General features: G+C 44.1%; 1 protein-coding gene across 1 annotated transcript in view; it reads left to right on the top strand.

Moving 5' to 3' along the window:
- The window catches only part of LOC119658897 (mucin-22), a 137,449-nt gene that overhangs the window by 121,656 nt on the left and 593 nt on the right, over nt 1-15,200 (top strand). Inside the window, exons 4-6 of the mRNA XM_038066698.1 lie at nt 22-1,983; nt 14,451-14,547; nt 14,608-15,104. Coding sequence (XP_037922626.1) covers nt 22-1,983; nt 14,451-14,547; nt 14,608-15,104 — 2,556 coding nt within the window. The remainder of the gene's footprint in view (nt 1-21; nt 1,984-14,450; nt 14,548-14,607; nt 15,105-15,200) is intronic.

Here is a 15,200-nt window from a genome sequence, read left to right as displayed (position 1 = left end):
GATTCCATTGTTTGTTTCTAGACTGCCGACCGATACAAATGAACAAACTACCTCTCCAGATAGATTAGAAGACACAACAATAAAGAACGAAAATATTGAGATCGCCACGACCTCCCTCAATCCGGATGTAACAACATTGGAACTGCAAACTACAACCGATCTCTACCTTGACCTGAACAATCAATCGATCAGCGACATTACAACCATCAGAGACACGAAATCAAATCAAGTAGATATCACAACAACAGACGCAATGGTGACAACAATGGAGGAAACAACAATGAAATCGGCTGTGGGGTCAGAAGTAGATAAAGTCAATTATGACGTAGCAATAAATGAGATTAAAAATAATGCCACAATCGAGGACGCTGTCCCAAATAGAGAATCTGAACCACGTAACAAATACGTAAGCGGAGATGAAAAGTCGAAAGAACTAATTGCAACAACAACTCCCGCTGAAATCACATCGACAAGCCTTAAAACTAAAACTACAAAATCTCATAAGTTTATTGAGTCAGCAGAAGTGCTCAAGACCAATGATGTGGAGAATTTGAAAAACAGCAACTATACATTCACCAGTACAGGAACAGGTGCCGCGAATTCTATAGAAAATACTCTTGAAGCCGGTCAAATAGATGATTCAGTATTGAATGAAAAAGAGAGTAAAGGCAATCGGCCTCGAATACCGGAAACGAAACAAGCAATAAAGATGATCACCAGTACACCCACAATAAGTGATATTCTGATACCTTCAACTCCTTCAATCGAAAAGAACCGAGTCGAGGACTTTGAAGAGGTGTCATTGAAACCACGCCTCCATTCTGATGGTGACAATCAACTGTCGACCACTGAAAAAGTACAAAATTCAATTGCATCCAGTATTGAACCTTCAACGGACAAAGAAAACAAAACGACCGAGGATCCCGTAGACACAACCACAAAACGAATTGAACGGAGTACCTCAGAACCAGCAGTTACGACAACAACTACCCAGAAAGTTGTGAATATTACAACAGTTAGCAGTATTGTACCCTTATCAGCTATACCGATAGACCGTGAATCTGAATCAACCACGGCTGCAGCTGATGAGTATATGGAGCCGAAACGTGGCGTGCTAACTTCAACCGAGCAACATAATATCGATGCCGATAATAAATTACTGACAACCCCGGTAGAAACTGTGATATTGCCTGAAACAACTTCAAGCTCATTAACAAGCAACTCAGTAGCAACGATTGAAAGCAGTGAAACGAACGCAATTGTAACTAGTACTGTAGTTTCCGAAACAGTCCAGTTGACCTCCACTCTCTCCAATACAACTCCTATGCAAAGCGTGAAACAACTTCCAACAAAGCCGAAAATGAAACCTATGGCAACGAAGGAAACGCCTTCGCCTGCCACGAACGTGGTTCATATCGTTTCCACCGAACCGATTGAAGAGTATTCAATCCAGCTGCGTGCAAACCAAAGTAAAGAACCAAGAAATCCTCAAATCTTTTCACCACCATCTATGCCATCAACAGCAACAACTTCAACCGAGTTTCCTGTAACCGAGACAACCGAAAAGGTCACCACCAATGAACCCAGCGGCGAAACCGACTACAACGTTATCATTGCAATCTCAGTAAGCATCGTTGGAATAGTTGCACTCATTCTGCTCGTTGGATTTTTATATGTTATGCGAAAACGGCAAAAATCAATCTCCTACGGTCAACGTTGTCGTCCCGTAAGTTTGGATGCTTACAGTTTGGATAACGTCTCCATATTCAATAGCGTAAGACGGAAGGGTGCTTTGAGAGCGTCGAAACGATCATACGGAAACGCAGCATTCGATGACCCTTCGTTGAAACACAACTCAATGTCCATACATGAACTGGCAAAGTTTGTTGATAGGAAAATGACTATTCATGAGGAGTTCAAGGATGTCCCGCAAATTATAGCACGACCAGATGAAGTACCAGCTGGATGTGAGGACAAAAATAGGTAAATAATGTCCGCTTTCTTTCTTGTTGTTCGCATTGTCTCTTCTGATGTATAACAGTTTAAAGGTACGTTTTCAACAAAAAACAAGTCGGGAAACCGGAAGCTGGACGCTTCAGGTACGAAAGGTTTTGTGTATTTCTTAATACGTAGCACGTAATATATACATACTTTCGGGTGATATTGACATTCATAGTCTTCAATTTTCAAAGAAACAACAACTTTGACGTGTTATAACTTTGTTAGTAATAGTGCGATTTCCACTAAACTTATGATGTACGTATGATCATGCTATACATTATGGCCTACATCATTGCAAAATTTCGTGCTGCTAGGATGAATTGAAACGGGGTTTCCACCAATTAAAAAAAATTATAGTAATATACTATTATTAACTTTATTTGAACAGATATCGGTATGGAAGGTATTTCGGAGCCCAGGCACCATATAATGGCAGCCTTCTGATTTTTTTTCAGATTTTTCGGTATAGTAGTTTCTGTTTGTATTGTTGCCGTCTCCTGCGGCATTTCTAGATTTATTATTAAACCAATAATTATTATTAATTCTATAATTGTTGTTAAACGTTGTATAAATGTGACGAAGTCGTCGAAGTCAGCTTCCGCTTCTTAGAGGCTAGTGCTATCTGCTGGGGATCGAACTACTACTGCGTTCCTGGGGGCAAGTCGTGTCGTCGTGCTTTCTTTCGAAGACTGCGCTGAGCTGAGGACCTATATCCTGACTGCAGGTCGGGAACGATGGAGCACTCGTGCTCAGCTTCTGTCTGCTGGACTGGGCCTCGAACGCTAATTCGGCTGCACGGCTCTGCCTGGGTGCAACCGTCAAAATTGCACAATTTCCGCTCTTCCGCTGTGTGGTTGCGAGTGGGGAACGATAGAGCACTGACATTCAGCTTCTGTCTGCTGGGCTGGGCCTCAAACGATGTTACGCCAACGCGGATTTGCAGGAAAAATTGCGAGTTCACTTCAAAAACGTAAACCCGCCCACCAAAATCCTTCTTCTTCGCTCGGTTGCGGAAAACTCGGTCGTACTGGGGCTTTTGAACGTGCAATTGATCCTTGACGGCGGCTCAACGGACTGAACAATGATTTCAGCTCTTCAACTCAATTCAACTACGTGGCGGCCACGTCCATGAAATTAGCGCTGCGTCTGGTTCCTTCTGGGGTATGGTTTAGCCAATATACGCCGTCTTCGCAATCAGCGGCACACAAAAAACAGCCCGAACTGGCCTTGCTGCGAGTTCTTCGGGGTCACCAATTATGTTAGCTTGTTTTTGTACAAAAATTTGAAACGACTGTAAAGCTTACAAAAATTTATTTATTTAATCAAATAGGTGCCAGTCGATTCAAAACACTTCTCCCAGCGAGATTCAAGAGCATTTATGCGTATTTCGTAGAAGTCCAATTTTCAGGGGTTGATAAAATCATTGAAGGCAATTTTGATGACCTCTTCTTTCCTCAATTGTTATTCCGCCAAAAAATTATCCAAATGCATAAAAAGTGGTAGTCGGTTGGCGAAAGGTCCAGTGAATATGGTGGATGAGGTATAGTCTGATACTGCAATTCGTTCAACTTTTGAACCGTTGTTTTGGAAACATGAGGTAGTGCATTGTCGTGAAGGAGTATCACACCATCTCTGTTGACCAATCTCGGCCGTTGAATACTCAATTTTTGGTGCATTTCCTTGAGTTGGGCACAGTATTTCTGTGCATTTATCGTTTCTCTGGGTGCCAAGAAAGAATAGTGGATAACTCCAGCTGTAGACCACCAAACAGTCTCCTTTACCTTCTTCGGATGGAGGCTCGGTTTGGGCATATGCTTCGGTGGCTCATCAGCATCCTGCCATTGTGCTGACTGGCGACGATTGTCGTATAATATCCACTTTTCATCACATGTCACTATTCTGTGCCAAAAGGTATCGCTTCTGTTGCGGAAGAGTAAGGAACTGCAAATTTCCATTCCAAGTTGTTGAAAGTGCCGGGAAACTGTCGAATAGTGTACGCCCAGTTTCTCCGCAATGTCTCTCACAGACTGACGTATGTCGGATTCGACTAGCAAACGCAGCTCGTCCTTGTCAATCGATGGTCCTGGGTGTCCACGTGGTTCACTTTGAAGATTTACGTCCCCTGATCGGAATTTCTAGAACCACCGCCGTGTGGTTCGCTCGCTTACCGTATCAGCTCTCAATGCGCTGTTAATGTTTTTGGTCGCCTCCGCCGCTTTATGACCGAGTTTGAACTCATACAGAAAAAGTATACGTTCTTGGCTCTTTTCCATCCTTTTTTTCCTTTCTATTCCCTGTTATCCCAACGATGGTCAAAACTGAAATGACTCCTTGATTAAATTTAAGAATATTTATACTTCAATATTCAACACCAACAGCGCCAACAGGTGGTGGTTTGATACACCAAAATCGCTATTAACTTCACTTGATTGCCAAAACGGCCATTTCATATGCAACAACCTAATAGTATAAATATACTAACTGCATTTAAACATTTTTATTTTTGTTATATTTATTTATTAACAGCTTAAATTTAATTTCAATGAAATGAAAATGAAAGGGACCGACTCGGTCAGCGGTTGGAAACTGATTGTAGGCTTCAATTATTTTTTTTTACAATTTTTTCTTATCAGATGTCAAGGCCTATTCCGCCACAGAGAACACCAGTCGTGGCATCTGTCAGTCGAATTAAATAAATTCGAAATAAATTTCGAATGTTGCTAACCCCACTGCGCAACAAAACAATCATTCAAAACTGGACTGATAAAATGATTGAAGGACTAACATGTTTTGTATAAACAATACAACTAAAAACCATGCATTTAAAGATCCGAACCATTCGGAAGTCATGATTCGATTAACAACACAATGAAAACTCCACTACGATGAAATACTAATCGTTTAAGGTCAGCCAATGATTATTTATGATTAGTCGTATAAAAAGTACAGTTCCCTATAGAAAAGACACAACGCCGTGTTGCATCTGGCTCGCCACCGGCCACTTCACTTAAAGGGCCTCGCATGAGGACTCCCTCTTCCAAAGCATTAATTCTCCACGTCTCACATCCGTACCACACAATTGGCCGAATCAAGTGTCTTATAAACATTAATTTTCTTCCCCTGTTATATTGTTGTTTTAATATAGGCGATGCAGATTTTTAGAATTTTGTGTGAAACAAAACTTCATTGAAATCGATTCAATGCCTGTCTGTTTGTCTGTCTGTCACACTCGATTTACTCCGAAACTGCTGGACCGATTGTTACAAAATTTGGTGAGAACATGTGGCCTGTGTATCCCTTTACTCGAGTGGCGCCATTTTGTGTTGACTTTGAGGGGGGTTCCCTATACATTTCCCTATTTTTTTGACTCAGAATATGGCTACTGATCTTATTTCTGACATTGGATGAAACATAGGGGAGTGAGGGCTCAAAATATGTGCCCAAAAAGTGAAAAAGGTCTCATTCTCAGAACTTATCCAACCGAAAAAACTGAAAAATCACAGTGATGCATCCTTACAAAATCTAGGCCTCAAAATACATCCCGTTTCGATATCTTTACAAATAAAGTTAATAATATACTATTACCATATTTCGGAAATTCACACGAAAAATTCCCTTAAGTTTTTCCTAGGAATACGTATGATATCAGCATAGACGATAATATAGGACATAACTCTGGGAAGTTTGAACGCAATCTAACTATTATTAACAAAGTTATTGAAAGTCAAAATATTGCATTTCACGCAAATTGATTGCTTCTAGGACGTGTATTATGTCATCGTCATATGTGTAAAGCAAACTTATATTAAACCGCAGGGTTCCTGGAGGCCCTTTTGCTTTTCTTTTTTAGCTTTTTTTAGTTATTTTAATATTAGTATCCATTACTGGAGATAGGCATGTATGTTTATATGTATGTACTGACGAAATTTGCGGATGGTGTTCACTAAGATGGACGTGTATATATAACTATGCACAGAGTAAAGTGCACAATATTTATGTCTTTAATTTGTATGTACATACGCATATTTTGTTTGGCAATATATAATGGAGTAGTTTACATTCTTAACTATGTACGAATGGAAAAACGAACATAGATACTTGCTCACAAAGATGAAAATAAAACCTTTATACCTGAAGTGCCGAGCTTCCGGTATTCCGACTTGTTTTTGTCAGTGCCTCGTGAAAACTATCGTAATCAGTTCGCATTTACACGCGTCTGACCCAAAAACTCTCACGATCTGGTGTTGTTGTACGAGGTCCAAATCATCCTCGATTTGAAGCAGGTGGTGGGCCATTCGAATTCAACGACTGTTAGGAAGTGAGTAGATTCCATCCTCCACAGTCGCCAGCAGATCCCCAACCTCGCTTGTCAAACGAGTACCTGGCCATTCCGTGGGCTCGCTCATTCCCTTCTATGTTTCTATGCCAAGGAATCCAGAGGAAAGCGACTTTCTGCGTGCCGCCCAGCTTGTCCAGCGCGTTCCTACACTGGCGTCTTACCACTGTGTACAAAACCTTAATCGCCGCCCAACGTTTTGTCAGAATGGCAATGTTGCACTTGGGGGCTCCAATTATACCATAACCATCGACGGAATTCCAGTATCGCTAGTACTTCCTTGACTTGTACACACGGTCCTTTGGATCTATTCTAATTAAAAAATAAACAATAGCACTATACGTTAGTATGGGTCCAAACCATGACTGGGTACAACCAGAGAACCATGCTCGTCGGCCGAAGACCCCGTTCCCTTACAATCTTTCTGTGGATTTGTCTTTGAAGTAGGCGTGCTTAAATTTATAGAAGGATGCCTTCTCTATTATCGTCCTCAGCGGATAACCAGAACGCGCTCTATAGACTTCAAGAAAAAAGAAGAGGCTAATTAGTCTCAGCTAAACTCCTTGTCGCGCCTGCCCACTTTCGATATGAAAATCACGTGCGATTATCTCTAGGATTGCGATACATATCCCCAACATGCAGCTCCGGTAATTATCTACCTGTGTGGTCAGCATTGCGCTCGCCCGAGATTATTACCCTGATTTGACTCAGGTACTCATTCACAGCTGAGTCGACTGGTATCCGACGTAAAATCACGATACAAATTCCACTGCCACCAGTGAGATTTGGACCACGATCTTCCGTCCGACAGCCTTGCGCTTTAACCACTCAGCTATTCGGACATGGTTTCACGTTATTTCGCTTGAATTCATTCAGGTTTAGATATTAACATTCGGATATATTAATAAATCATAACCAGAATCTCCAATTTTTCCCTAAACTACTAAAATTTGAGCTATGTATGCCAGCGCCAATTCCGCACCATCGAGTCGTCCCCTCTCTATCACAGCCGCAAAAAAAACTCCCTTCTGCTGTTCCCCCAACCCAATTTCTCAGCCATGTTGCGCAGCAAAGCAGAGCAGGGCAGCGACTACAATAAATTTCCCTTCTTTGGCCGAAGCTTGACAACTCAAATTCGAAATTTCTAATTTGAATATTCAAACCTCGAAAGCAGCCAGGAAAATTATATTGATGTAACAATGCTTTCCAGGATTATTTAGCTATTATCTTTGCGACCACAGGGAGCACGCAGTAACCCCTCCAATTGTTACTCTCAGAATGCGTGTCCTTCTTTGGAACCGTAATGATCATCCCCATCTTCCAATCCCTGGACTTGGATCCCCGTACGAGCGGAAGTAAGATAAATGCGGGAAGACCGCCAAGCCCAGCGACTTTACCCCCTTTGGGTGCATTGATGAACGAGATGATTTCTCTCCTGTTGGAAAAGCAATCCGTATCCACATGTTACGGTGACTAGTCATTTCATCCACAAGAGCGGAACTTCGCCGGATGTGATACGTTTAAGAATCGTGGTGAATTACTCCTTCCACCTCCTCAGCAGTTCGTCTTTGCGGATTAGGAGTTAACCGTTATTTGACGGGGGGAAATGTCACTTGCTGCACCGAGGTAAAATCTCAAAGAAACTTGAGGTGCAAAGCGGTGTCTGCCAGGGATGCATCCCGTCACCGATATTCTTTCTTCTCGTTATCGAAGATGTTCTTTATGCTGGCTTGTCCAGAGGACGCCTAAGAGATTAGTGGATTATGTCATCTTTGTACAAATACCTCAAGCAGACTTAGACCGAAGATAAGCACCAACGAAAACGAAGGATCTTTGTCTAATTGGTGATGTCTATCGACGCACTCATCATCATGAACGACGCAACAAGCGGTATCCGGTCTAGGGCTGCCTTAATAAGGAACTCCAGACATCCCGGTTTTGCGCCGAGATCCACCAATTCGATATCCCTAAAAGCTGTCTGGCGTCCTGACCTACGTCATCGCTCCATCTTAGGCAGGGTCTGCCTCGTCTTCTTTTTTTACCATAGATATTGCCCTTATAGACATTCCAGGTGGGATCATCCTCATCCGCATTAATAACGCTAAAACCTCCTGCACTACTTTACCCTAAAACTGAAAATGCAATTTTTCCGACATCAAACCAAGGAGCTGTCAGATCCAACGAATTTTTCTTCGTCAGACCGGGCGCCTTGAGTGTCCTCTGTAGGTAAATTCGCGCAGTGGCGGATTTTATTAGAGCGGTCTCCACAACACTCCACCCCAGCTAAACCCCTGTTTTTAGCAAAAGTCCAACGCGTAGCTCCCTCAGCTCGGCAAGTCGAACCGAACTGCCGTTCGTGCTCTCCCCGGGAATATTTGTCTCCCGGAAGAATAGTTTCAGGCTCGATCGCACGTCGAGAACTGGGTCGCTCAAGAGTCTCAGGATCTCCCCCATACAAGTTCCGTGGGGCTTGCACCAAACTCCTCGCAGCTGACTGTCCGTAGGCCAAATACGACGAGAGAAAGGACTTGCGACCAGGAAGGATTGTCTTTAGCGTCCTGCGGCATTTTTCGAGCATTCCGTTAGACTGAGGGTGGTAGGCAGTTGCGCGGTGGCGTCAACGCCACACCAGGGGTAATATTGTGGTCAAGAAATCCCACCTGCAGTTGGAGGAATTTGAACTTTTCAACGCTCAGAATAAAACCGGCCTCCAAGAAACGTTAAAAAAAGCACCCGAAATACGCTAAGACATCTATAGTCTTCGCAACGTCTCAATTCGCTGTTTGATTGGTTGTTTTGGAGTGCGAAGACCAACAGCTGTTTTTGGAGAAGTGTAAGAATGCGTGGTTCGGCAATGTCTTCGAAAATGATGGATAAAGTGCCGGAAGGGCAGGTGGAGATCACCCCGATGACGGTATGTTTAGTTGTGGGATCAATGAGGGACCTGCGTTGCAGATCCACTAACAAACCATAGCGGCACAAGAAGTCTGCACCCAAAGTGGGAGTGCTAATGTCCGCTATAAGCAAACGCCAAGAGTATGTTCGTACTCATGTCTACTTGCTTATAGCCATAAGTGCTGATCGATGATGAATTTGCGGCTTCCAATTTCAAAGCCTGACGCCTTAGTCGATAGTTTTCGTTACAAAAGCGCAAGAGCTGGTGCATTTTGTGGCCTTTCCCGCGAACGTTCGTTGGTACCAACATAGCCTGGTACCTGTGGAGGTTCCTGACGACCTACTACCTGAGCGCCTATTTCAAGGAGCGGATCTCGACCTGTTTGGTGAACTTTGTTCCAGAGAGCACCAACGGTGTCAGCTAGTTTTGCCTCGGTGGTTGACTGTTGTAGTTGCACGAGTTTATCCGCCGCGTTGCTCCACACCTCTCCAACCATGGGCCGCGAGTGTACGTCATAGATTTTGTTGCCGGTTGCCGTCAGCTTTCCGGCGAACCAGAGTCCACGGACGACCAAATAACACGAGTGCCCTTCGAAAACGCTGCAACCACAAAGATTAGAGCAGACCCGGCCCCACAGTGTCCCCAGCCAGCTGCTTCAGTTCCCTAAGCAGCTGACTGGATTTTCGGTCGCCCAACGTGAGTTCTGTCAGGAAGTGATTTAGCTTGGTTGTCTCACTTACTGACAGACCTCATATTAGGTGCTCCCTGAATACTATATTTCGTATGAGCCCAGCCTCAACACGTCGAAGACGACCTCAATAGTTGAAACGTGTGGCGTCAGATGTGACGCCAGCCAGCGCAAATTGCGCCTCGCGTACCATTGTCCGGATAGCTGAGTGGTTAGAGCGCAAGGCTGTCGTACGGAAGATCGCGGTTCAAATCTCGCTGGTGGCAGTGGGATTTGTATCGTGATTTCACGTCGGACACCAGTCGACTCAGCTGTGAATGAGTACCTGAGTCAAATCAGGGTAATAATCTCGGTCGAGCGCAATGCTGACCACATTGCCTCCTAGTGTACCGTTACGGTCTTGAATGAAGTGCTCTAACACACTTCAAGGCCCCGATCCAACATGGATTGTTGCGCCAATGATTATTATTATTATTACCATTAAGATGGTACGCATACGGCCCTGGGTTATATTCCAGACGGAAGTATTGGCAACATTAGAAGCCTGTCGACGGCTGGGGCATGCTCCGTTAAGACAAAACCTTAAGTGGCGATATGCTCCAGGATGAGATGCTCAAAGGCATCCTCCTCTGGGCCCTCGGTCATAGGAATATAGAGGGAAATGAAGGGGAGCAATCCCTCGGTCAGCACAGTCTGGATCACACCGGCGACTATCAGGTGGCGGAATCTACTCGCAATAATTAGCAGTTATTGACTTCAGATGACGAAGGCATCACCTACGCTAAATTAAGGAGGATTTTGCCCACCTATAACAAGACCCGATGGGAAAAGGTTGTGGACTCTACGCGGGCAAATACCTACAAGATTACGGCGGCCTCAACATACCCTACAATACATATTTCCGAAGCTGCGGAAAAGAGGAAGAAACCCTCAGGCGCTTCCTTTGCAATTGCTCAGCTGTAGCTAGAATCAGGCTGCGGACACTAGCTAATATATTCTTTGAGGACCTCAAAGAGATCTCTAGTTACATGCCTCCGTGAATGCTTCAGGCTATCTCCCAAGATCTAAGCCGACTAGTCTCTGCTCCCCTTGCTCTTACCACAGCAATCATGATGACAAAAAATATATTCCCCGGAGTGGCCACTGATATCTACCTACCCATTCACCTGATCTGACATGTTATTTTCATCTCTGTCTTATCAATTGCATCTGACGAAAATTATACCCTGTTTGGAACCTATGCATCCCTGAGTGTTGCAGCTAGCCCTGATGCATGTTTGTTATGCGAATATTTGCACTGTCTACATTTGGCAAAGTCCATCAAATCGACTCTAGGTTCGGTTTGTAAATGACTATCACAGCGTGGGAAATCGTTCTTTATAGCGGTATCCTTAGAAATCTGCGGAACTATAATGAATTTAGCGCTGTGATTTGAGGCTTAAGAATACATGCAAAGCCTTCCCTGCTTGTCGTGAGGGGCAACTAAAAGGGGTAAGAATTTGTGGGCTAGCAAAATTTGAAATTTTATTGCTACCGAAATATCAACGGCCTTGGATAGATGCTGAACTCACGGCAACGACCTTTGGTTACCGAAAACAGACTATGATTATTAATAATAATCGTTCGCGCAACAATCCATATTGGATCAGGGCCTTGAAGTGTGTTAGAGCACTTCATTCAAGACCGTAACGGTACACTACAGTAGTACACTGTAGGAGGTAATGTGGTCAGCATTGCATTCACCCGAAATTATTACCCTGATTTGATTCAGGTACTCATTCACAGCTGAGCCGACGGGTATCCGACGTGAAATCACGATACAAATCCCACTGCCACCAGTGAAATTTGAACCGCGACCTTCCGTACGACAGCCTTGCGCTCTAACCACTTAGCTATCCGGACGCATTGGTTTCTGGAAATTGCGCATGCTTCTTGACAACGGTAGCGAGGGTCCTCTAAATGCTCGCTTTTTCCAACTAGAGTGGGAATTCCAGTGATATAAACTGGACATTCTGGACTTAAACGAAGTAAGATGGTGGGACTCTGGAGAGTACTCCTCTCCCTCCTGCGACAATGTGCTTTTGTACCCTGGAAAGCCAAGTGTAACAGACGTGAATTCATTGTTAGGTTGTTTCTAACGGCTATCGCAAAGCGTGCTCTCCGTGTCAGGTTGTGGAGCATCACAATTGTTCAATGCTACGCACCAAAGAAGTCTTCAGATGTAGTGAAGAAGGATGCTTTCTACGAGCAATTAAACACGGTTCAGGGGAAGCTTCCTAAATTTGCCATTGTGATTGGGATGGGTGATCTGAGTGCCAAGGTGAGGTCTGACAACACCTTGCTCGGCGTGTGTTGTGGAAGCACATCCTTAGCGACCTTAACGATAATGGTAGGAGATTCGTGGATTTCTGCAACTTCCACCACCTCGACATTCGTGGCACATTATTTCAGTACAGAGTCTGCCATAAGTTCAGTTGGGTTTCAACTAACCGACGTCGTATGAGCAATCAGATCGTCCACCACCGCCACTTCTCGCAGGGTTGAGGAGCTGCGATCTCCTAAATTCAACATCGACCGCTTGTACGACCCAGCTGTCGCTCGACGATGGGAGGGCTATTTTGTTTATTGAGCCGCAGATCTACTGAGTAACGCAGTTACTGCAGATTTGCTGCTTCCACTCGCACAGGGAAAGGTCTCGGATTCCCAAGATTTATCCGAGACCTTTCCCAGAAAGTGAGAGGATGATCGTTAAGAATCCAAAAAAGGAGATCCCTGTTGAGTGTGACAATTGGAGAGGTATCTGCGTGCTCCCTGCCGTCGCAAAAATATTGGCTAAAATAATCCTGGAACCAATCAAAGAATATCTCGAAAACTTGATCCTGCACTGTCGATCAAGCTTTCAAAATATTCTTTGATGGGTTCCAGGATTGGTTTCCGCTTCGGATCCTCCTGCCTTAACCACATCAACACCCTACGGATCATTTTGAAAGAGTGCGTGGAATTTAGATTTTCCCTGCACCTGCTCTTCATCGATTTGAAGAAAACTTTCGATAACGTGAACAAGGAGTGTATCTAGAGTGCTTTACGTAGGAGGAACATTCTGGACAAACTAATAACTATTATCAGAGCGACATATCATGGTGTAAAATGTCACGCTGCACCGAAGTAAAATCTCGGAGGATTTTGAGGTCCAAAGCGGAGTCCACCAGGGTTGCATCCTGTCACCGATATTATTTCTTTTTGTTATCGGTGACATTCTTAATGCGGCCTTGTCCGAAGGACGTAGAGAAATTCAATGGACAATGACATCTTTCCTCAAACACCTCTCTTACTCTTATGGCATCTGTTTGTTCTTTCGCCGGGTCATGGACCTTGGGTAAATGGCTCTGAATTTGGAAAGAGAGGCAAGTAGAGTTGGAGTGAAGATAAGCACCAACAAAACCAACAAACCACAAAACTTAGTCTGACAGCTCATCGCGCTCTTCCTATCTACATTAATGGGCAGAGCATCGAAGTATATCTTGGGAGCGTGGTTTCTGCCCGCGGTAGCGGTGAACTAGCTCTAGATCCGTTTTCGCTGCCCGGTCTAAAATCTGGAAATACAGTTATCTCAACACTAACATCAAGTTGAGAGTATTCCGAGTTAGTGTTCTTTCTGTGTTACTAAATAGGAGTAGCACATGGAAAGTGAACTCCACTGTCACTCAAAAGCTCCAAGATTTCGTGAATACCTGTCTGCGTTGTGGCATCGGAGTACGCTGCTCTTACACTATCTCAAACAAACAACTTGGTTGGCGCACATCCTTGGCAGTCGTATGCGATGTAGTAAGACGAAGGAAGTCGCAGTGGATAGGTCACACATTAAGGAGAGGCGACAATTGCATTGCAGGGTATGCCGTGCAGTGGAATCTATTCTCTCAAGATGGCGGAGGAGTGGGTCGCCCCAAGAGGACTTACCTATATGGGAGTAACATATGGAAAGTGAACTACAATGTTATTCTCCAAGCTTTCGCCATTACCTGTCTGCGTCGTATCATCGGGATACGCCGACCTGACACTATCTCAAATGAGGTACTTGCTCAACGCACAGGCTTGGCACTCGTATGGTATGTGATAAAAAGATGGAACTGGAAGTGGATAGGTCACACATTAAGGAGGGCAACAATTGCATTGTGGGGTATGCCATGCAGGGGAATCCATTCTTTCAAGATGGCCGAGGAGTGGGTCGTCCTAAGGGTAGAAAACGAATGTGAGCGCCTCGAAAAGTTGTGGGGGGAGGGAGCTGAATCTCATCGCGAACGATGGCGTATAGGTGTGGTTTACGCCCTATAATCATATAATGAATTGCAGCTTGGTCATCTGGCCTTTTCTTATACAGCTGACAAAAATAATGTCTCTGCTGCTCCACATTAAACTCAACGGAGGAGCAATTTTCGATTTTTTCAGTTTATTTTTTGCTATTTGCACGAATTATTACGAAAGTTTCTCTTTGATGATTTATTTTATTAATGAGTTGATTCTATTTACAGATACGCTAACGTAATCCCACTTCCGGAAACTCGAGTTATTCTAAGCCGAATTGGTAACGATGAGAGGACAGAATACATCAATGCAAACTTTGCTCGGGTAAGAACTCAACGTAGTTGAAATCAGCTGCTGCCTCTCTACAATATCATATACTTTTAGGGTCCCAAAGATCCTGCGAACTACTACATCGCCTGCCAAGCACCTCTCGAGAGCACCGTTGGTGACTTTTGGAGAATGATCTGGGAGCAAAACTCTCGAGTGATAATAATGGCAACAGACCTCATCGAGAACGGAGTTGAAAAATGTGCTGAGTACCTTCCGGCAACCATGACTCTCGATAACTACGCCGTCTATGGGGACTATCAAATAACCCTAAAAAGCCGAGAGGTTAAAGACAAATATGCCGTTTCCACGTTGCATGTTAAAAACATTCCATTGAACCGTTGGCGTGAGATAATTCACTTCTGGTACCAATGGCCCGAAACTGGTGTGCCTAGTGACGAGGCCAGTGTGATAGCAATGCTTCTCGAGGCTCGAAGCTACCTAAAAATGGGCACCCCGGAACAGTCGGAAGACGACGTGGACAAACCAACTACGGACGCCAACGGAGCCAGTGGCAGCTTAGACAAAACCAAATCACTAACGAAAAATCAAGGGTACCGACATTGAAATATTTCCTATACAAGCACACGATCCTTTCACACAGTCTCACACTTTTCTCACTTGATCATTTCCAAAGTTTCCAATCCTAA

The sequence above is a fragment of the Hermetia illucens genome, chromosome 6, assembly GCF_905115235.1.
Source record: "Hermetia illucens chromosome 6, iHerIll2.2.curated.20191125, whole genome shotgun sequence".
Taxonomy (NCBI): domain Eukaryota; kingdom Metazoa; phylum Arthropoda; class Insecta; order Diptera; family Stratiomyidae; genus Hermetia; species Hermetia illucens.
This window is presented reverse-complemented; position numbering and strand designations above follow the sequence as displayed.